Source organism: Hoplias malabaricus, chromosome 6 (genome assembly GCF_029633855.1).
Source record: "Hoplias malabaricus isolate fHopMal1 chromosome 6, fHopMal1.hap1, whole genome shotgun sequence".
NCBI classification, from domain to species: domain Eukaryota; kingdom Metazoa; phylum Chordata; class Actinopteri; order Characiformes; family Erythrinidae; genus Hoplias; species Hoplias malabaricus.
In genome coordinates, this window is record NC_089805.1 from 16,859,914 (window position 1) to 16,874,433 (window position 14,520).

Below are 14,520 nucleotides of genomic sequence, written 5' to 3' on the forward strand. Positions count from 1 at the left end.
CTGTTTGTGTTTTTATCAGGAGGAAGATTCAGACGCAGCGTCCAGCTCTGGGCTCCACTCTGAGTTCAGAAGATGAAGATGGATACTTTGATTCTAATAATATCACCTCAATCTTGAAAGAATCTCAGCTACAAACTTCAAATTGTTAAGTTCAGAGAAAAGAGGTAGGCAGATGTAGGCAAAGTGAAAGAAAAAATAGCTCTATTCAAACAGCAGGTTATGATTGTTTACTCCTTGAGTAATGGAAAGATGACAGAAGTCCTCCATTTGAAAGTGGAGAAAACATATTCCTATACACTGGTATTCATACAATTTAAATGTTTTTTAGTGATGCTACTGGGAAAAAAACAAATTGTATTCCTTTTTCAAGCCTACTGAAATGTACTTGATAGTTCAGCTGATGGAATGTCAATGAAGGATTGTTTAAATTCTTTCAAGAGAATATATAAACATCTCAAATGTGAATTGGTGTAATGAAGTGATTAAAAATGTAACAATGAAATGATCTCCTGGCTCCTCAGAAGTAAAATTTTCCCTGGGATAATATTGTTCTTAAAACTTTTTTAAAATTCTCACTGGTGTGTTTCCTACCTTACTGTAAATGATTCCGGATATGCTCCTGAACCACCACAAGACTGACCAGAAGATGAATGAATGAATAATTGAATGAATTGTTTAATTAAATTAAAATTGATTGTGGCTAATACTTAAGATTGAAATAATGAATGTCATTTTCACTGTACAAACGAGTTTTGTTGCAGTGTATTTTTTCAATGAAATGATTTTTGCCATACAGCACTGTAGTGACACTAACATGCTGGTGTTGAGTTAAGCTTTTGTCTTTTATTGGTATATGTATTGGTAAGAGTGGATCAGACACAGCAGTGCTGCTGGAGTTTTTAAACACAGTGTTCACTGTATTAGACACACACATCCTATTGGTCCTTTTAATATATGTACAGTCAGAGAGACTAGCTCATCTGTTTCTGCCCAGTGTGTGTCAGTTATCCTCTAGTCTTTCCTCTAGTCAGTGGTCACTGTTGGCTGATATTATTTGGGCAGTGGATCGTTCTAAGCACAGTACAGTAATACTGGAGGTGTGTCAGTTTATGTTGCTCTGGTACAAGTGGATCAGACACAGCAATGTTGCTGGTGTTTAAAACCCCATCAATGAACATTGATGAAGGACACTGTAGTAACTGGTGAATTACTGTCTCTAACTTAATATTTAAAAGGTGGAGTAACAAGATATGTGTGTTTAATGAAGTGGGCGGTGAGTGTGCTTATATATAATGTATATATAAAGTTATGTGCGTAGTGCTTTTATGTAGGCAAGGAGAAAATGAAAATATTAATGTAATTTTTTCATTTGTATAATTAAAAGTAATTTCTTCTCAATCTTAATGTAACAAAACTTATTTTGGTAAAGTTACTATTCCTCATAAAAGTGTCAGTATAATTAATATAATAATACAATACCTTGAGTTAAATAATTCCTCTGATATATAAGTCTCAAATTAATAAAAAAAAAAAAATTAAATCATAAACATGGTCATTTGGTATCTCAGAGCACTCAAACTATTTAATCCTACTATAAAGTCTACATTATTTAAGTACAGTGTAGAAACAGGTCACTTGTTTTTTTCCAGCACAAATTTTTTTTTACTACTTTTTTTTATTACTTTGTAAAAGGGCATATTTGAAAATGCCCAAAGAATCATTTTTCTCTGAGCAACTGAAAAGCCAGTGCTCAAACTGCTCTGAGTAAATAAATAAATAAACGTTATGGTACGAAATGGCACAAATGAAATCAACACATTTAAAATCTACAATTATAATAGAATAAGGTACAAATATCTTTTAAAGGTAAAGAAAATGTACCCTTGTGGGTACCACCACTGACAGCTAAAGATACCACCAGAGTGACAGTTTTTCTGACAGTGTACTTGGGTCTTAGTTGCCTGTTTGACTCAGTAACACAATTCTTTCTCTGTATCTACAAGATACAATTATTTTGGTCAGCCTATACATTAGTAATTATTTTGTGCATTTTTCTGTATAATTGAAGGTTCAAGAATATTCAAATACAAAAGTTCTTGTTTTAATCAAGTTTTACAAAAATATGTAGGTATTAAAAATTTGAACCTTGAGGTTTTTTTTTAAATATTTCAGATTTTTGAAAAATGAATTTCAGGTTTAAAAATTGTGCAGTATATTTTCAGGTACAAAGAATTCAGAAAGTTAAAATAAATCATCTGGGGTACAGAGGAACACTGTTGGGGCTACTGGAACACTATGGTCCACCAGAATTTGACTGCAAATTGCAGCTAAAAACAGGAAGGCGTTCCAACACTTAAGTGATATGTAAGCACTATTTTAAAGAAATTGCACTTTTGAATAATTTATAACTCTGGCTAGCTAGCTAACTGATATATGTAGATGAATAAATATTCATGTTAAGATATAGCTAGCTATTTAGCTATCCGAAAAGCATTCTACACTTACAATACAGTAACACTGTGCATATGCTTAGTCATGGTTTTTATCAGGTACACATCTTGCTGTGTGTGTATACAGGTGCTGGATATAAAATTAGAATATCATGAAAAAGTTTATTTATTTCAGTTTCAATTAACTCAAAACCTGTAAAGGCCTTTAAATGGTCTCTCGGTCTAGTTCTGTAGGCTAAACAATCATGGGGAAGACTGCTGACTTGACAGTTGTCCAAAAGACGACCATTGAAACTTGACGCAAATGGTCATTGCTAAAGAGGCTGGCTGTTTATAGAGCTCTATGTCCAAGCACATTAATAGAGAGGTGAAGGAAAGAAAAAGATGTAATAGAAAAAACGTGTACAAGCAGTAGGGATAACTGCACCCTGGAGAGGATTGTGAAACAAAACCCATTCAAAAATGTGGGGGAGATTCACAAAGACTGGACTGCAGCTGGAGTCAGTGCTTCAAGAACCACCGCGCACAGATGTATGCAAGACATGGGTTTCAGCTGTCGCATTCCTTGTGTCAAGCCACTCTTGAACAAGAGACAACGTCAGAAACGTCTCGCCTGGGCTAAAGACTAAAAGGACTGGACTGCTGCTGAGTGGTCCAAAGTTATGTTCTCTGATGAGAGTAAATTTGGCATCTCCACAAGTGCCCCCCCCCCCCCCCCCCCCCGCCCCAATGTCCTTTTGCCCCCCCAAATCCTTCATTTTCTACAAAATGTCTGTCTCCATAGTAACAATGTAATGAAACTTGGGCGCACTAGGACCTGGGGGAGCTGCTGCTGCTATGTATAACGTATTGCATGTAATGTGAGTGTTCAATGATATTTCTCATAGTCAACAGTGAGTTAGATCCCCTCCGCTGATGTCCCGCCTCCCACATGACAAAAGGGCAGCACGGTGGCTTAGTGGTTAGCACGTTTGCCTCCCAGCGCTTGGATCTTGGGTTCAAATCCCATCTGGATGGAGTTTCCATGTTCTCCCTGTGTCTGCGTGGAGTCTCTCTGGTTTCCTCCCATAGTCCAAAAACATGGAGGGTAGGTCAATTGGCTTCTGTCTAGTAACTGTCCTGCTGTGTGAGTGAATGAGTGTGTGTGCCCAGATATGGATTGGCACTCTGTCCTGGGTGAAATCCTAGTGCTAATCCTAATCCTCCAGGTGGACGGTCATTCCTGGTCGAGAGTACGCTGTGCGGGTTTGGCTGCCGCTTCTCACCAGTGTGTGGATTGAGTGTTCTGAGCATTCTGAGAAGTGTCCTTGGGTCCTGAAAAGAAGTCCTTGGGTATCTAGAAAGGCGCTATATAAGTGTAACGATAGATAGATAGATAGAGTCAGAAGTCTGAAAGTCAAAAAAAGGATCTGAAAGTGAAAATAAGATCTGTGACCAAAAAAAGATCTGAATCTGAAAACATAAAATCTGCAACTGAAAAATATAGGACTTCAAATATCTAAATATATAGAAAAGTGAAGAATCAAAATTCTATTTAAACTGAAAAAAAATCATCCTACACTTATTTTAATTTTTAATAAATTGTTGTATTTAACAAAGATTTTTTTCAGATGAACAAAACCTTTGACCCTAATTTAGCTCCATTAGCCACTAGTGGGCACAATTCACATTTTCAAATAATAAAATGAAATATCTCAGTGAAAGATAAGCATATCGACAAGCAATTTGATTTACTGTATACTCTCACATTGTCTTACAACTTTGCAATTGCATATACTGTCAGAATACACATAGTATTTTCTGAATACTACCACAGCTAGAACTGGAGAAAATCATCTACTCGTCAAATTGTACGACCTGCACACTTGATGCAATACCAACAAAACTATTTAAAGAAGTATTACCAGTCATAATCAATCCCATTTTAACAATCATAAATTCGTCCCTTAGACTAGGTCACATACCCAAAGCATTTAAACTAGCAGTTATTAAGCCCCTGATCAAAAAAACGAATGTTGATCCTAGTGTACTATCCAATTACAGACCCATCTCTAACCTTCCCTTCATATCTAAGATCTTAGAAAAAGTTGTGGCCCAACAACTTAGGTCATACTTGCATAAGAATAACATATATGAAAAATTTCAATCTGGTTTTAGGCCACACCATAGCACCGAAACGGCTTTAGTTAAGATAACAAACGACCTTCTTCTCGCCTCTGATCGAGGCTGCGTATCCATGCTAGTTCTGCTATACCTCAGTGCAGCTTTCGATACAATTGATCATACTATTCTGCTAGAAAGATTAAAAAACATGGTTGGAATAACAGGAACAGCCCTATCATGGTTTAAGTCTTACCTCACAGATCGCTATCAGTTTGTAAACGTAAATAATGTTTCTTCTACTCATACAAAAATGAGATTTGGAGTTCCCCAAGGCTCCACTTTAGGACCTTTACTATTCATATTATACATGCTGCCACTGGGCAGAGTTATTAGCAGGCATGGCATTACCTTCGACAGTTATGCAGATGACACACAGTTATACATATCAGCCAAACCAGGCGACAAACCAACACTAAAGAAAATGGAGGACTGTGTTAAAGAAGTGAAGCATTGGATGTCATACAATTTCCTTCTGCTAAACAGCGACAAAACCGAGGTTCTCCTTCTAGGTCCAAAACCTGCTATAAATAAGGTATCAGACTTAATACATAATTTTGACTTACCTGTTCTCCCGAGCTCATCAGCTAAAAATCTGGGTGTTATAATTGATTCTGATCTGTCATTTGATCAGCATATAGGTAACATTACAAGAACAGCTTTCCTACATCTTTGGAACCTCGCTAAGTTAAGAAATTCCTTATCCCTCCCAGATGCGGAAAAATTAGTTCACGCTTTTATTACATCAAGATTAGATTATTGCAATCCACTTTTATCAGGATGCTCCAGCAGAAACTTGAGTAAACTCCACTTAATTCAAAATGCTGCAGCCAGGGTCCTCACTAAAACTAGAAAATTTGATCATATCAGCCCAGTCTTATCGGCCCTTCACTGGCTTCCAGTTAAATTCCGTATTGATTACAAAATTCTTTTACTCACGTATAAATCCTTACATGGTCTCGCCCCTGAATACTTGCAAGACCTCATCACACACTATGAACCACCAAGATTACTCAGATCTCAGGGCGCCGGCCTCTTACTAGTACCCAGAATTCATAAGACTTCAGCGGGGGGGAAAGCCTTCTCCTACAAAGCCCGTCAGCTCTGGAACAATCTTCCAGCTAGTGTTCGGGACGCAGACACAGTCACTATGTTTAAGTCTAGGCTCAAAACACACTTATTCAGTTTAGCCTTTGGCAACTAACCTCTGTTTAGTTTAAGGTTGTCATTTCAGGAACTCATGGACATGGAGAATCAGGGTAAACCTGGATGATGTGCTCACAGTTTCTCTTGCTTGGAACGAAAGGATGTCTTTGCCTGAGCTCCTTCTGGTTTCCCTACTCCCAGTCTGTTACAGTCTGATCCGTCACTACACTAAAGAAAATATTCACATGCTCTTATTCTCTGCTGCACTCAACTAAACTAACTGCTTCCCTTTTACCGTTTTACTGTTTTCTGAGAGAATGGTGGCCCACTGATGGAAGATTGTTTGCTGGATTCTCCTGCAGACCAGACCAGACCAGACCAGCTGCTCACCTTATTATTATTATTATTATGTAGCATAATGACACTTCATTGGTGATCATTTAAAATTCAATCTATAGTTTGATCAGAGGAGGATGGGTCCCCTTTGTGAGTCTTGGTTCCTCCCAAGGTTTCTTCCTCCAGCCTCGAGGGAGTTTTTCCTTGCCACTGTCGCCTTCGGCTTGCTTGCATTGGGCTTTGATTTAAATGTTCTGTTTTGAAACTGTGAAGCTGCTTTGTGACAACGTCAGTTGTAAAAGGCGCTATACAAATAAATTTGATTTGATTTGATTTGATTTGAATAGTCAGTTGGGTGATAACAGATCTTTTTGAACTTCTCCCAGGTTTTTGATTCAGTCCACACATAATTGGTCTCTGCAATCTGCAGAGTCTGTAGGTCAATAATTATCAAAAAATAATTTGACAAAACTTTGAACACACTAATAATTGAACACGCTGTTGTCACAATATATCAATGAATCTAAATGGGCAAAGCTTTATACATTCTGTCAGCCATAACTCAAACAAATAAAGCCCAATCAAGGCCAAACTCGACAGACATATGTAGTGCCTTACTGTGAAGCAGCAAATCCAATATGACCAAAATCCACACACACAGGGGACACTACAATAAAAAAATGAGTTTTTTGTGTTATAGTGCCATCTAGAAATGCAGTGGCACTACAAATAAATCATGTCATCTGATCCTCACACCTACGGACACTTTTGAGTCGCCAATCCACCTACCAATGTGTGTTTTTGGACCGTGGGAGGAAACCGGAGCACCCGGAGGAAAGTGGAGCACCTGGAGGAAACCCACACGGACACGGGGAGAACACACCAAACTCCTCACAGACAGTCACCCGGAGCGGGAATCAACCCCACAACCTCCAGGTCCCTGGAGCTGTGTGACTGCGACACTACCTGCTGCACCACCGTGCCGCCCTCATTCAAATATATGTGTGTTTACATTTCTAAGCAGAATGCCTATAACTTGTGGTCATATTAAATATTAGGTTTGATGTGAGTAGTAAGGATGGTGGATAGCAGATGGTGTTACAACATTAATTATTATTTTATATAGAAGATTATGGTTGATCTCTTACTAGCCCTTCAGGCATCATTTTGGCATGCTCATGAAAATGTTACATTTTGAAAAATATAATATTCCAGTTTATTTAAATTACACAGACCAAAGAAATAAGGTCTAGAAATGAAAGTTAGTCAGCTGTTGGTACATTCTACTGTTACTAAGCCCAATGGGCCTCAACTTAGTGAAGGCTAATGTTGCTGAACTGATCCTGTGACATGTCAAATAGACTATGTATGTGGATATGTGAAAACAATTTGAGATAAAACTCAAGCAAATTATATCATATTAATATTTATATATATATATATATATATATATATATATATATATATATTAGTACTCGGAAGGAGCCTGTCCAATTTTAAGACCACTTCTCACACATTACTAACATCACACACAGACCCTCTGACATTACACACATCACACAAAAACTGACACACCTGTCAGACAAACATCACAACCACTGCACAGACCTACTCGGCTACATTGCAGTTTATTTTACCAATATTTTGCCGCCATAAAATAAATTAAACAGACCAAATAAGTAAGGTCTTAAGAAATGAAAAATTGTCAACTATTGGTACTTTCTACTGTTGGTACTTTCTACTGTTACTAAGCCCAATGGGCTTCAAGTGATGCTCCAGTAAAGGCCAATGTTGCTGAATTGTTCCTGCTATCAGTCTACATAAGTGGACCTGTATAAACTATAGGTACTAAAACTCAAGCAAATTAAGTTGCATATAGATCATATATTACTACTCTGAATAAGCCTGTCCAATTTTTAGAGCACTGCTCAGACATTATACACCTCACACACAGACCCTCTGACATAACAAACGTCACACAGAAACTGACACACCTCATAGACTGTCAGGCACATCACATAGAATTTGACATTGCACAGACCTGCTCGGCTCAGTATCTAATAGTTTTGCCATAGCAACTACTGTCAGTACATCCCACAGGAGTTCACTTTGTTGCCATAATAAGCCAGTTCATGCTTGAAACCTCAGAGAGCCACTAGAGATAGCATCTAATTAATTTCCCTTGTTCTTTAATTGTAACAATACATAGTTTGGTCAGCAGGGGTTGCAGTGTACTTACCTGAAACTCTGCGCACAGTCAAAGACACAGGTTTCCACTTTTCATTGACTCACTGTCTAAATATCTACAAGAATCAAGGTGTGCACTAAGCAAATGAGACACTGCTGGGCTGGAGGATAATTTCATACACATGATTCATTAGCTGCATTTCTGCTTGTTTCTACATGAAACAAAAGTTTCCTGAATCAGACAATGAATAGTTTGTATGTCATGCAGCACAGTCAAATCTGTACTCATTTTATGCCACTTTGATGAATAAGGGCCAGTATGTCTATGTCCAGTATGTTGGCTTTACTAGACACATAAATGCAGAGGAGTCACCATGCTTGACTGAAAAGTAATGGATGCTACCGATATTCATTTTATGGCACTATGCACTATACAATTTTCAAAGATAACTGATTCATTGTACAGACATGTTTACCTATTTTTTAATCTCAGATGAATAGCAAGTCTCACACAGACCTTTGGATACAGTGTTATCCCCAAGAACAGAACAAATTGATGCACAAGCTTTTGCATTTTCCTTGATGGAGCTAATATCAAATGCATTAACGAAAAAAATTCTCACTTGCCATTTTCAAACAAGTTAATTTTTCAGTTATTTTGAATAACAGCTCCAGGGACCTGGAGGTTGTGGGTTCAATTCCCGCTCCGGGTGACTGTCTGTGGAGGGTGGTGTGCTCTGGTTTCCTCCCATGGTCCAAAAACACACATTGTTAGGTTAACTGGCTACTCAAAAGTGTCCATTGGTGAGTGTTGAGTGTATGTGAGTGAGTGACACCCTGTGAACGACTACAGTGTGTGCTCCCACCTTGCACCCAGTGATTCTGTTTAGGCACCCGACCCACCCTGACCCTGAACTGGATAAGCAGTTACAGACGAATTAATTAATTAATTAATTAATTAATGTGTTGATTAAAATGACAGTTGTCATTTTCAGTACTACCCAACAATTACTATAAATGTCAAAATATCGGAAGAATGTTCGAATTTCGGATTACCATTATGTGCTACACTAAAACGCTTTAGAAACGTATTTGTACATCTAATGGTAAACTGCAATGAGGAGCATTCTCATAAGACAAGGAAACTTCATCAGAATTGTCCCCATTTGTTTATTGTCTCACAGCCATAACAAAATGCCCACCTCTCTTTTTTATTGTTTCACAATAAGACAGGTGTGCCTAATGAATTCACTTCTATTAGTGGTGCACTCATTTCTTGCATAGTATTTAGTGGAGTAACATTCAATTTGGGGTGCAACCTCTGTCTACACTTTGGTGGTCAAGCTCTGAAACAAAATAGATGTCAAAATTTTGGATATCACCTGGCCGAATGAAAAGCCAATAGTAAACATACTTAAGATGCATTGTGATCAGGTATTCAACCACATTTGGAGCTTGTCTATGTATACAAGCTCCAACTGTAATTCATAAGTTGTATGCAAAATGTTGAGGTATTATTCATTTGTGAAACTACCCACTTCAGCCCTGATTTCTCTCTCATGTCTTAAGATTCTACTGTCTAAGAGAATATTTATTTCATGATGGTTTCTACCCATACTTGATAGAGCCTACACCACTAATAGTGTGTTGGATACCATTTTACAGTAGGTTTAAGGACAAAAAACAAAATGTGTATGTTTGTATGCTTTTTATGCAGGAAACTAAGATCTTGTCTGGGAAATCCAGGTACACATTTTAAAGAAAAACCTAAATATAATCTGGCTTATATGTATGCCAGATATTTATAAGTATATACAGTATAAGTATGCTGAAGTGCAATCCAGATATTAAACGCATGTTAACACATTATATTAACAGGCTGCTATTTACCCATTAAGTTTCATGTTGCCACAGTGATCTTTGTTCTGTTGTCATGAATCTGAATAAAAACCTGGAGGCTGTGAGTTTGAAACTGGGGTTTCAATAAGTGCACTTATCAAAAAGCTTGGAAAAAATTTGGAACGTGAATGGAGTTGATAGCTCGTAAATTGTGGGAATTATTAATCAAGGTTTGGCAGAAAAATAAAATGAATAATAATAATATAAGTCGGATAACAATATAATTGCGCATTGCATAAACAAGTATAACTCTTGCATGTTTCCTTTACCACTACACAAATCCTGTCCAAGCATCTGTTAGAACACAATTCTGCTGCCAAACTGTGATATACCAAGGCTTGAGATTAAAATAGTCTCATAAAAACATTAATCACAATTTAGTGTGTGATGGACCTTTTTCTGTTGCCATAAAAACGAATTAATTAACAGCTCTAAAATCACTAAACTTAAAAAAATAAAAAGTGAGGGCTTTGTATATATGCAACTTGAGTTGCCTTGATGACGGTGTTAAAAATAGGTTCGAGAAAAATAAAAAGATGGACCATTTTTCTGTTTCTTATTCTTTATGAATTAATGTTTTGATTTCAATGAAAAAAAATAAAAGAAATATTCATTCATTCGTTCATTATCTGTCCTTCATAGGCCAGTCCTTCATAGGGCAACACAGACACACACACATTCTAAAAGAAATATTGTTCGTTTTAAATTATATGGATTTGGAGTATGAAATAGAATATCAAATAATCATCCATTTTTCATTTTTTAATATCTGTTTTGTAATATGAAATAGAATGACCAAAAGTACACAGACCAGTGTCCCATTTAAATTAGTAACCATGCACAACCCTATTCTAGCATTTTTTCCTTTTCTGTACTTCCATTCATCCATCATCTGTAACTGCTTATCCAATTCAGGGTCACGGTGGGTCCAGAGCCTACCTAGAATCATTGGGTGCAAGGCAGGAATACACCCTGGAGGGGGTGCCAGTCCTTCACAGGGCAACACAGACACACTCACACCTACGGACACTTTTGAGTCGCCAATCCACCTACCAACGTGTTTTTTGGACTGTCGGAGGAAACTGCAGCACCCAGAAAAAACCCACGCAGGCATGGGGAGAACACATCAACTCCTCACAGGAAACTGCAGCACCCAGAGAAAACCCACGCAGGCATGGGGAGAACACATCAACTCCTCACAGACAGTCACCCGGAGTGGGAATCAAACCCACAACCTCCTGGTCCCTGGAGCTGTGTGACGCTACCTGCTGCGCCACCGTGCTGCCCCTTTTCTGTACTTTTGTTTTTATTTTAAAATTACCTCAAAGTTGCTTATAAGACTTTGGAGTGTTAAACAAGTTTGTGTGGATTGTAAATTTAGAATAAGTGTGTGTTTATAATTGTCTTTGATTCACTTAGTCTGGACTAAATATTTTTACATGTTCTAATCCTTATATATCTATATATATCTAATTCATATATATTTATTTGTCATTAAAATTGAAAAATGTAAATAAAAGCCATTGGTTATAACATCATGTCATTTTTTTAATTTGCTTGATATATTATAATAAGTCTGTAAAAAAATATATAACTCATATTCAGTTCAATTCAAGCGAGCTTTTAATAATTGGTGTCACAAAGCACGATATAGAATACTGTGATCGAGCCCCAAGTGAGCAAGCTGAGGCAATAGTGGTAAGTAAATGACTTCCTCAGAATAAGATGAAGAAATCCTGAGATTCTCAAAATGGGCACCTCTTGCTTTTGCGCTGGAGCAAAACAAGAAACAAAGAGCAGATGAAATTATAAAGGATAAACAGACATATATCCTGCACCCAATCATTGGGGTTGTGCTAAGTCTAGTTTGGCTTGCCTAGTGACTAAAGCACCTAGGCCCAATGGCACAGTTAATGCATTCTCAGTTAACTACATGCATCAACAATTGAAAATCCACATTGGTGTCCTTTTATGATGTATTTGCACCTATCTATTCTATTTTATATCCTCTATTTTAGAAAAAGATTTTTTTCTGTTTTCATGTGTAGTTAAGGGGCGGCATGGTGGTGCAGCAGGTAGCGTCGCAGTCACACAGCTCTAGGGACCTGGAGGTTGTGTGTTCAGTTCCTGCTCCGGGTGACTGTCTGTGAGGAGTTGGTGTGTTCTCCCCGTGGGTTTCCTCCGGGTGCTCCAGTTTCCTCCCACAGTCCAAAAACACATGTAGGTAGGTGGATTGGCGACTCAAAAGTGTGTGTGTGAGTGAATGTGTGTCTTTGTTGCCCTGTGAAGGACTGGCGCCCCCTCCAGGGTGTATTCCCGCCTTGCGCCCAATGATTCCAGGTAGGCTCTTGACCCACCGCGACCCTGAATTGGATAAGCGGTTACAGATAATGAATGAATTAATGTGTAGTTAAATATTGTACAAATACACCTGCCAAACTGTTTTTCTCAAATTGGCTCCATATAGCTAACATACACTCAATGATTACTGGGTTTGTATTGTGTTCATTGTTCATTTTATCAGCTCCACTGACCATACAGGAACACTTTGTATATTTCTACAATTGCAGAATTTAGTCCATCTGTTTCTCTGCACACTTTCTTATTCCCAAGATCTGCTCTTGTTCTTTCACAGGACAAACACAGAGCAGGTATGATTTGGGTGGTTGATCAGTCTCAGATCTGCAGTGGCACTGATATGTTGGTGGTGTGTTCATGTGTGTTATGCTGGTTGGATTGGACCAGACGAAGCAGTGCTGCTCGACTTTTGGGCATAAGAAAGTTTGCAGAGAAACAGGTGCACCACAGTCTGTAATTGTAGCACTACAAAGTGCTCCTGTATGGTCAGTGGAACTGATAAAATGGACAATGAATGTAGATACAAGATATGTGTTCCTAGTCTAGTCACCGTTCAGTGTAATACATCAAGGTAAACAAATAGAGAAATGATTTTTTACATGGACTTGATGCTTTCTTCCTAGCAACACAGGTCAGCATCTATAAACAATCCACTCATCATGGATTTCTAGGGCTGGATAATGGTGTTTGTCTTTAACTGCAAGAGGTTTCAGATTTTAAGTGTAACAGACTGCTGCTTACTGACGTGGGCATATCCAAATGGTGTACATCCAAAGTGTGCAACCATTTGTTTTATGCCTTGTGATTATATTTTCCAAAACAAAAGACATTCTCAAGAATATCCTGTGTTTGGTTTGGGTCTTCAGGGACCTTAATGTCTTTTATAATTAATAAATATAATTAATATAAATATCTTGTTAATATCTACTACCATGTTGTTGCTAACCACCCTCTACTCCCTGTAGTTTATTTTCAGTATTGTGAAGAAGATGCTGAAATAGACTTCTACGCCAACACCATCCTTTCGTTGCAAATAATCAGGTTTATTACAATGAAAAGAACAGCATCTTAACAAGCCCCAATGGACTGCTTGTTGAGAAGTTAGCCAATGCCTTCTGACTTCAGTCCAAAGCACCTTTGTTTATATAGGTTGGTTGTTTTTGTGAAACTAAGGTAAACATGTTTACTAAGGTAAGCATCTTATTCGCTTAATCTTATCTGTCTTGGACTGAGAGAGACCTATCTCTAGTGAGTCCTGGACCTTTAGACCAGGAAACCCTCATCTAATTATTACAATCCATTAAAGAAATCATGTGGGATTTTAGACACATTTGCACATGTGGCAAATCTCTATGTACAATAAATTATATTATTAATAACTTATGCATATCTGGACATTAAATTATATGTCATTTGTAAAATATGCATCACCCCATTTTACCCAAACAAAGCAGGTGTCCAAAACAGGTGTGCTTGAGTTTGATTATCTGAGTTTTGACTGAGAGGTCTGTGTGTGTGGCCCAGATTTGGTTTGAAAAATGTTGCCATCAAAGATTTTATTTTAGAAAATTAAGATAAATTCTACATTTAAGCACTAATCCTCTTGTGATTTAGAAGTGGTTAGTTAATAGTGTGATGCTGATGAATATTTGAAATTATCCTAATGCTGATGTTATTTGTAATTTTATGTATTTTATTTATCCTGATTTTATGACAAAGATTGTAAAGATTATGCATTGTTCAGTTAAATAAATTTTAACAACAACAACAACAACAACAACAAAAGAACCCTCGGTTGGCTCAGTTTCTAGTAAGAATATCCTAAAATGCTTAATGTTATCCACAGTCTGATTTTAAATATGTGATCATGGAGGTCTTTAGTTTCTCTTTGGATTTGCTGGTGTTCTTACTCTTTGAGTCCTGTAGGTGGGGCAGTGGAGGGAACAGAGGGAGGGACTGATATTGGACCGCACTTGCCATGTAA

The 14,520-nt window shown here is 37.6% G+C and overlaps 1 protein-coding gene across 2 annotated transcripts in view; it reads left to right on the forward strand.

Moving 5' to 3' along the window:
- Nucleotides 1–1,334, forward strand: part of cgnb (cingulin b) — a 68,467-nt gene extending 67,133 nt beyond the window's left edge. For both annotated transcript variants that reach the window (XM_066674664.1, XM_066674665.1), the window contains one exon: nt 20–1,334. In XM_066674664.1, coding sequence (XP_066530761.1) covers nt 20–149 — 130 coding nt within the window. In that variant the 3' untranslated portion in view covers nt 150–1,334. The remainder of the gene's footprint in view (nt 1–19) is intronic.
- Nucleotides 1,335–14,520: the final 13,186 nt, after the last annotated feature.